The 10,267-nt window shown below is 37.0% G+C and overlaps 1 protein-coding gene across 1 annotated transcript in view; it reads right to left on the reverse strand.

Annotated features, from left to right (window-relative positions):
- SPINK13 (serine peptidase inhibitor Kazal type 13) overlaps window positions 1–6,702 on the reverse strand; it is a 16,989-nt gene extending 10,287 nt beyond the window's left edge. The window contains exon 1 of the mRNA XM_023739181.1: window positions 6,633–6,702. Coding sequence (XP_023594949.1) covers window positions 6,633–6,702 — 70 coding nt within the window. The remainder of the gene's footprint in view (window positions 1–6,632) is intronic.
- Between the last annotated feature and the right edge of the window lie 3,565 nt (window positions 6,703–10,267).

The following is a 10,267-nucleotide window of genomic DNA, read 5'->3' on the forward strand; positions in this document are numbered from 1 at the left end:
AGCAGCAATTTTTCTTATCTTTTGTCTTGAAAGAGTCTCCACCTAGCTGGAAAGGGGTCTTTCAAAAGCATCCCTGGAGCTACAGGACCTTGGAGACTGGGAGGTGGGGGATGAAGAGGCCTGATCCTGACCCTCCCTCACTGTCTTGACTCATGGAGGACATTTACATACAATACATTTACATATGTTTAAACTGACGGAGGCATTTTGAAAGACAAAAGATAGCTAATTTCTTTCTTTTTAACTGTCCTGGAACGACTACTTTAAGACAAAACTATTCTTTTTCCTTAAATAAAACACATTTCATATAATATCTAGCTTAAGTTACTTAAAAAGGTTTCACTTTTAAGACTGACATAGTATAAAACATAAAGATCTTTGTGTACGTTTCAAATAGACCAATTTATATCAAAGTTTCTCTAAGTAGCTATTAAAAATCTAAATCATAAGACAGACACAAGACGCTGTTTTTTCTGGATGAAGAAGGAACTGAGGTTCTATGACTAGCCTTACAAAAAACAGCAATTCTTAGCCATAGCCACCCATCTAATACAAGACAAACTTAGACACAGTGTTCTAGACCAGGAGAAAGCCCTTAGAACAAAAGGAGACAGAAAGACCACATAAACTCACCAGGTAATACCACACAAACAAGGATATGGGGATCCTAGTTTCTAAAAGTGTATATAGCAATTTTTGGTAAGATCGACTCAGTTCAATGGAAAAAACAGGTACAGAACTACCACTTTTCCCTTAAATATCAAAACACAGGTCAGGAGCTGCCACCTCCCCCTGAGAATTTGGCAAAACAGGGAAGAGCTGCCACCTCTCCCTGCGAATTTGGCAAAACAGCACTATTTTCCAGGTTTTCTCTGAGCCACAAAAAGGTCCGAATTTTGCAGCTTATAGTGACTCACAGCTCTTTGAAAATAGAATTACCTCTTCAAACGCCCGAATCCAGGCCTAAACTGTAGTTCACTTAAAGAGTTACTAAATATCTCTCTTAACCAAACAAGGAAGCAAAAATCTAAGAAAGATTCTCCTTAATCAATTAACTGGTTTTTCAAACAAATATGCCAAACAAAACTTAAGAAAACATGAGCAAGAGAACAACAAAAAATAAGCAAAGCTTTGTTTTCTGAGAGCACTCACCCTGTCAGTGTCGAAGGGACATGGAGTGGGAACACGTGGGTCCAGAAGATAAGACCTTTCTTTTCCGGCTTCTGCTCCACAGTCCAGGTCTCTTCGAAGTTGACTGGATTCGTAGCTTCAGATCCTGTTCACAATGCCATTAACTGTTATAGGGGAAAAACATCACAAAGTTTAGTAAAGTAAAAAGAAAGTTTTATTTGGCATATTCAAAAGGACAAAAGTGGGAAGCGGACAAGCATGCTGCCAGAGCCATGTCTGCTCGAGTCCAAAGAATATCACAGAACAGGCAAGAATGTGAAAACGAGTAAGTATGCTGCCACAGCCATGTCTGCCCGAGTCCCCAGAATTAAAAACTTTTGTACACCCAATGATTTTATCAAGAAAGTGAAAACATAACCCATAGAATGGGAGGAAATATTTGGGAACCATCTATCAGATAAGGGTTTAATATCCAGAATACATAAACAACTCTTAAAACTCAGTAGCAAAAAGACAAACAACCCAATTAAAAAATGGGCAAAAGACTTGAATAGACATTTCTCCAAAGAAGATATACAAATGTCCAACAAACACATGAAAAGATGTTCATCAACACTAGTCATTAGGGAACTGCAAATCAAAACCACAATGAGATACCACTTCACACAGAGTAACATGGCTATAATCAGAAAAACAGACAGGATGTGGAGAAACTGGAACCTTTGTGCATTGCTAGTGAGAATATAAAATGATGCAGTCACTATGAAAAACAGTTAGGCAGTTTCTCAATATGTTAAACATACAATTACCACAGCACCCAGCAATTTCACTCCTAGGTATATATACAAAAGAACGGAAAGAAGGAACACAAACAGATAGACTTACACCAACATTTATTGCAACATGTTTCACAGTAGCCAAAAGGAGGAAACAACCCAAATGCCCATCGGCAGATGGATAAGTGAAATGTAGCACATCCATATTATGAAATATTACTCAGCCATAAAGAGAAATGAAGTTCTGATACATGCTATGACATGGATGAACCTTTTCTCTGATTATAACTTTTTATATAGTCCTGATTTTTGGAACCATGTTAGTATTGTACATACTAAAATAAAATACACAAGGCTAGAGGTAATCATAAAACTGAATACAAATAGAAACAAATGAACCAAACCATATTGCAAATGAAAAATATGACCACACTGAAGGGGTCAAATTGGAACTAACCCAAGTAACTTTGAATACAATATTTGAACTATATACCCTTATTCTAATGACAAAAAAAAAAAAAAAAGAGTTCTAATCATATGTTGTTGTTAGGTGCTGTGAAGTCAACTCTGACTCATAGAGACCTTATGTACAACAACAAAATGTTGCCTGGTCCTGTGCCTTCTTCACAATCATTGCTATGTTTTTGTTGTTACAGCCACTGTTTCAATACATCTAATTGAGGGTCGCCCTCTTTTTTCTCTGACCCTGTACTTAACCAATCATGATGTCCTCTAGCAATTGGTCCCTCTTGATGATGTGTCCAGAGTAAATGTTGAGATCTTATTTTGTAGGCTGCTTTTCCACAGAAGCATGGGATAGGAATTCTGGAAACTACTTCATGCAAGTAAATTCTAAACTTGATCAAATAAGTAAATGTATTGTGACTAATGGGAGTTAGGTTTTTCTCTGTTGGAAAATGGAGTTACAAAGATCCTTGGAAAAATCCTTGGGAAAAAAAAAAAGAAAATTCAAGAGAGCAGTTAGAAGTTATTTTTGACTTAATGAAAATGAAAACTCAACACATCAAATTTCATGGAGTGTAGTAATAGCAGTATTTAGAGCAAAATTTACAGCAATAAAGTTATATCGAATTCCTGGATAGTGCAAATGGTTAATGTTCTTGGCTGCTAACTGAAAGGTTGGAAGTTCAAGTCTGCCCAGAGGCACCTTGAAAGAAAGTCCGGGTGATCTATTTATGAAAAATCAGTCATTGAAAACTTTATGGAGCACGGTTCTACTCTGACACACATGGGGTCGCCATCTACTTCCACATTAGGAAATTAAAGAAAGAAGAGCAATTTAAATCCAAAGTAAGTTGAAAAAATGAAATAAGAAAGATTAGAGTGGAAATCAATTAAATAGAAAACAAAAATAATATAAAAAAATCAAAAGTGGGTTATTTGAAATCAATAAAATTGACAAAACTCTAGCCAGACTGATCAGGTAGAAAAAAGAGAGAGAGAGAGAACATAAATCACTACCAATTCTACAAATACTAAGAAGATTATAAGGGCATATTATAAAAAACATTTTGTCACAAATTTGAGAACTTACAAGAAATGGAAAAATTTCACGAAAGGCAAAAACTTTCAAACTCACTCCAGAAAAAATAAATAACTTGAATATTAAAGAATATGAAGTAGTAATTGAAAAATTACCACCAGAAACAAAACAACCAAACCGAAGCTAAAAAGACAAAAATCTCCAAAAACCCATTGTCATCAAGTTGATTCCAGCTTATGGTGACCCATGTGTTATGGAGTAGAATTGCTCTATAGGATTTTCTTGCCTATAATCTTTACAGAAGCAGATAGCCAGTTCTTTATTCTGTGGCACCACGGGGTGGGTTTGAACTGTCAGCCTTCAGGTTAGTAGTCAGGTACGAATCATTAACACCACTCAGGGACCTCAAAAACCTCCAGGCCCAAATATTCAGCCAAGCATTTAAAAAAAAAAATGAAACAAATACTATCAATTCTACATAAACTCTTCCAGATAATTGAAAAGGGAGCGGAATACATTCTAACTTATTTTATGAGACCTCATTATTACAGATAAAAACTACAGAAAAATACCCCTTATGAACAAAAAAGAAAATTAAAAAAAAAATTTAAATAAAACCCAACAAATATATGAAAAGACTAATGTATCACAGCCAAGTGAAGTTTATCCCAGGAAGACAAGCTTGGGTTTAACGTATGAAAACCAACGTATTTTACTATATTAACAGAATAAAAATGATACAACGCCCTCAACAGAAAAATCATTTGATAAAATAGGACACAGGGTCACTATGAGTTGGAAGCAACTTGACGGGATCTAACAACAACAACAACAATTTCCATTACTGATTAAAAAACCCTCAGAAAACTAGGAATAGAAGAGAACTTACGAAGTAATAAAAGGCAGTAAAAACCCAATAACTAACATCATAATTAATTGTGAAAGACTGGAAGTTTTACTCGTATGTTTAGGGAAAATGCGAGCATGCTCAACATTAACATTGTACATGAGATTCTGACATATACAGTAAGGCAAGAAGAAGCAATAAAAGCATCCACCTTGGAAAAAAGTAAAACTCTCATTCTTTGCATATAGCATAATCATCAATATGGAAAACCTGAATGATTCCACAAAACACCTACTTGAAAAGTTCAGTGAATTAAGTAAGGTTTCAGGATAAAAGATCAATATAAAAATATATTTTATTTTTAATGCATTAGCAATAAAAATTGAAAGCAAAATACCACATCCAATAGCATCAAAATTATGAAGTACTTAGGGATACATTTAATAAAAGATCAGTAAGGCCTTTACAAATCATTGATGAGATAGTTTAAAGATGACCTAAATAAATGGTGACCTATGCCATGTGAATGTAGTGAAAGACTTCGTATTTATTAAGATGACAATTACCCCCAAATTGATTTATAGATTCAATACAATCCTAATTAAAATCTCAGAAGGTTTTTCTTGTAGAAGCTGATAAGCTTATTCTTAAACACATATAGAAATGCAAACAAACTCAAAAGCCTACCTTACTTTAAAAAAGAACAAAATTGGAGAAATAATACTACCTGATTTCGAGACTTTTTTTAAAGTAACAAAATCAAGGCAGTGTGATATTGGTATAAAGATAGACAAAGGGGTCAATGGAACAGAATATATATCTACATATACATGGTCAAATGATTTTTGACAAAGATGCAAAGGCAATTTAGTGGATAAGGGATTATCTTTTCAACAAATGGTGTTCTAACAATTAAATATCCATATGCAAAAAAAAAGGAAAAGGAAACACTTTGATCCATATATCGGATATATAAAAATCACTAAATGCACAAATTACCTCAAAACTAATCATAAGCCTGTATCTAAAATTTTAAATTATAAAAACTTTTAGAGGAAAACATAAGAGAAAACCACTGTGATCTTAGGCTAAGCAAAGATTTCCTTAGATATGAAACCAAAAGCATGATCCATAAAAGAAAAAGGATATCTTGGACTTCATAATAATTTAGAACTTCTACTCTTTCAAAAATGCAGTTAAAAAAATGAAAATACCAGCCACACACTGGGATAAAATATTTACAAGTCATGCATCTGATAAAGAGCTTTTATCTGAAGCATATAAAGATCTCTCAAAACTTAAAAAGAAGAAAGAAACAAAAAGTCTAATTAAAAAAAAAAAAAAACTTGGCAAAAATTTTGAACTTCACCAAAAATGAAATACAAAAGGATAATAAGTACATGAAAAGACATTCAGCATCATTAGTCATTAAAACCAAATCAAACTCGTTGGCATCAAGTCGATTGCAACTCATGGCGACCCTGTGTGTGACAGAGTAGAACTGCTCCATAGAGTTTTTTTTACTGTAATCTTTACAGAATTAGATCTCCAGGCTTTTCTTGAATGGCCTAACTGGAGTTGGGGTTCAAACTGCCAGCTTTTAAGCTAGTAGTCAAGTGTAAATGATTTTTGCCATCCAGGGACCTTGTTAGCCATTAGGGGGATACAAACTAAAACCACAGTGGAACCTTTGTATATTAGAATGTCTAACATTTAAAAGGCTGACTAGATTAAGTGTTGTTGAAGATGTTGAGCAAATGAAACATTACTGGTAAGTATATAAAATTGTATAGTACAACCACCCCTGCAAAATCAGTTTTGCTATATAAGGTGACATATTGATAGGTTCTGGGGATTAGGATGTAAAAATCTTTGGGGTCCATTTTTCTGTCTACCACAGCAGGTAACATGGCTTTTGTTCTTATGCCAAATCACTTAGTTGTGATTACCTGAGAAGACATGCATGTCAACCCCACTGCCATTCACACAAACATCTTTTGTTCCTCGTTGGCTTACTTTGCATTAACATATATTAGGGAACTTTTTGAAACCCAGATGAAAATTGTACATCCTTTTGCAAATCATATTCACATAATGTATTGCTTACAATCAAAACATAAAATATTTCTCTGCCCTAGAGGATTTCTTCTGGATCAACAAAACAGCAATGGGAATGAGAATCTACAAAGTAGAAAAGAAGTCTGATTAATCCACCTAGAAAATCACATTTTAACATTATCCAATTTGAATTATCAAGTCCGAAGGCCCATGTTTCCATAAAAGTTGTCAATCCAAAATCACAGATGACTTTTTCTTTCCTATGAATTTTAAAAAAATTAGATGTTTTCTTGCCAAGACTTAAAAGTTTGCTTACCTGAAACAACAATTTGTGCCAAAGTGGAGGACACCAGGACAAAAATGGTCACGTGGGGACTGGAAGCCATTTGCTCTTATCTATTATCTTGCTTTGGTGAGGCCTGCGGAAATGCTTAAAATGGTTTATTACTAATCCTCTGCACAGGTTGGCATACCAAATATAAGGGACTCCATTACCCTGAGCTGGTGCTATTCCCATAAACTTGGTTGTGGTGGTCTCACACTGGCCTGGTCTTCAGGAATTCAGCCCTGATAGGGCCTTTCTGCTCTAAAGCAGAGAAGAGAAAACCATAAAATAATCTTTTTTTTTCCTGCCAGCAGCCAGTATATAATCACAGTCCTGGCCTAGAAAAGGAATTAGGCTCAGGACACTATATTTCAGCTCTTACCGGGGCTGACCCCAAGGATGTTACCTAGAAATAGAGTGACTCTATAATTTAGCATTCAAACTGGGACACTCTTGTTAGTGAATATGGGAACTTACAGAATTATCAAGAATTCTGGGGCACATATTTATATATACATATATTCCCCCTTTGTATCACATTTTCCTTTGAATTGATTTATTGAAATAAGTGAGATGCTAGAAACCATAGAGGATTTGGAGTTAGAGAGACCTGAGTTCAAATTCTAGCACCAACACTTCTTAGCAGTGTGGCAGTGTGGACCTCAGAAAAAAGTACCAACTCCATTGGATATTGAGAGGATCAACTGCTATGAACACGATGAAAAGAGCTTAAATATATTAAATTGGCAATTTGTTTATTTAGCCACACTTTTCTTTGTAGGGATGGAAATATTTAGGCCCAGAGAGAACATACTTTCTCCCAAATTCATTTCCTCAACCCCCCCGGCCCCATGCTCTGCTGTATCTATTCTGTCTGTTCTAAAAATTGCAGCTGGTGCGCACTTACAGAAATGAAGGAGAGCTATATTAGGAGCGAAGTTTTTCTTACTCCCATGTGCAGTGGAAACAAGAAAATGCTGGAAGAAAAAATGAAGGGGAAACCCCCTGACCAAGAGGAAAGCTGAAGAGATCTCCTCACTGATTTGGAGTAAGGATAGGGGACATGAAGAGAGTTACCTGAACGAGGTGGCAGCAAAGTGTGAGCTGGCACAGTCACCCTGCGGTCACAGCTACCCTGGAGCAGAGTTGCTGTTCCATGAGTCTGTGGCCTGGAGCACTTGGAACAAAGGAGGCAGGATTAGGCTTGAGACTCCTTGCTCAGTTGAGTGACCACTTCCTTTTCATGAGTTTGACCTAAAGGTTATTTCTGAGTTTGATCCCTCTCTTGAAACATCTACTTTGATGTTTCACGCGCCAGCATGCTTGAAGGTTCTGTACCTGTAGTTTCTGATTATGCATCATGAGAACAAGAAGCCCCGGCGTTCTAAAGAGCTGATGATATTTGCCAAGCTGAATAATGACCTACCACATTCCAGACGATCTGGTTAACTTTCTTGCCAAATCCAAGGCATGTTCCAGTCTTCTCAGACTCCTCTGTGTCCTGAGGTCACTCGGTCTCTCCTGCTTCTCTGAACTCTTACTTGTTTTAGATTTCTAGGACACTGATTTCTCTCACTCTCCTGGGAAACTCCAACATCCTAACAGTTATGCAATATCCCAGCCTCTCAATTTCTCTACTTGTTATCCTCTAACAATAGTCTCTGGGTGGTGCAAATGGTTTGTACTCGACTACAAAACCTAACAGTTGGCGGTTTGAACCCACATAGTGGCACCAGGGAAGAAAGGCCTGGCAATCTGCTTTCATAAAGATTATTTCCAGGAAAACCCTATGGAGCAGTTCTGCTCTGTAACACATGGGGTCATCATGAGTCTTAATTCACTTGACAGCAACAGGTGTAGTTTGGTTTCCTCCAACAACACTTATCTACACTACACCTCAAATTAAAAAAAAAAAAACAAAACCCATTGCCCTCAAGTCAATTCCGACTTATAGCGACCCTATAGGACAGAGTAGAACTGCCCCATAGAGTTTCCAAGGAGGGCCTGGTGGATTCGAACTGCTGACCTTTTGATTAGCAGCCATAGCACTTAGCCACTATGCCACCAGGGACATAGGCAAGCTCAAAATTTTGCCATTATCTGAAAAATTTCTGACTCACAGATTGTAAACTTTCCTAGAGTTTACCCCTTTTTCCATTTTGCATTTTCTTGCCAGCCTGAGTCCCAGAGCTTGAAATTTATATTTAACCCCTTGACATGACCTTACTCTCTTGACAACTGGCACCTCTGTTCTTCTCTCTTCCTTTCAAGATGGGATACATTCAGCTTCCTATTTTCCTTCTCCAGTCCCTGTTTGTGGAGTTAGGATAGAAAAAAAAAAATCCCATACAATGAACTCTACAATCCTCCTCTCAACATTCACTTACACCCTCTAGACACCTAAGGAAGCCTCTCACTTAATGTCCTGTTGCTATCTATACCACCAGTCACCACACCATTTCTTTTCTTTTACCCATTGTCTTCAGCTATCTGATCCCAGTCCCACCCACATTACTTTGCATGGAAAACATCAATTCTTCTTTACTGAGTAAAGAAACTTCCAGATAAACGATCCCACTTTTTTTTCCTTTACCTTAGAATTCTGAAAATTTCATCATCTACCTATTTTTCTGTTTGTCATCCCTCCTTATCAACTTATGTAGAGATCTACACATCCATTTATCCCTATCTTTTTGCCAGCACTTGGCAATGTGATCTACATTGCTCATCATATCTATTCTTCATAACAGTCCTATGAGGTATACACCACTCTAAACCTTGAATAAAAGAAAAAGAAACTGAGGCCTAGAGGGGAAGATACATTACAAAGCTACTGATGGACAGAGATGGGATAAACTCAGATTTACTCCAGACTCCATGTTCATCTACTTTCTCTACATCTTCTCTCAGAGAATGTTCCCTTCAATTTATTCTCCAACAGTCTTAAATCCATATCATTGATATATGGTGCCTTTCTTGGCCAGGATCTTTGATTTTCCCTCTTTAGATCTCCCTCTTTCAAAGCCAAAGATTCTTTTTAAATCTTTTTTTTTTTAATTGTTGTAGTTAAATGAAGTTTACATTTCAAGTTAGTCTCCCATACAAAATTTTTATACATACATTGTTCTGTGACCCTAATTGCTCACTCCATTCTGTGACAGCACACTCCTCCTTTCCACCTCTGGTTCCCCATGACCATTCAACCTGCTCCTAACCCTCTCTGCCTTCCCATCTCACCTCTGGACAGAAGCTGCCCCTTTAGTCTCTTATATCAACTTGACTAAGAGGCACACTCTTCATGAGTATCACTTTATGTCCCACAGTCCAGTCCAATCCCTGTCTGAAGAGTTGGCTTTGGAAATTGTTTTAGTTCTGGGCTGATAGAGAGTCCAGGGGCCATGCTTTCCAGGGTACCTCCAGTCTCAGTCAGACCATTAAGTCTGGTCTTCTCACTAGAATTTGAGTTCTGCATCCCATTCTTCTGCTGCTCCATCATGTACTCTCTGTTGTGTTCCCTGTCAGGACGTTCATTGGTGGTAGCCGGGCACCATCTAGTTCTTCTGGTCTCAGGCTGATGAAGTCTCTGGTTTATGTGGCCCTTTCTGTCTCTTCGGCTAGTACTTTCC

This window comes from Trichechus manatus, unplaced genomic scaffold (genome assembly GCF_000243295.1).
Source record: "Trichechus manatus latirostris isolate Lorelei unplaced genomic scaffold, TriManLat1.0 scaffold00130, whole genome shotgun sequence".
NCBI classification, from domain to species: Eukaryota; Metazoa; Chordata; class Mammalia; order Sirenia; family Trichechidae; genus Trichechus; species Trichechus manatus.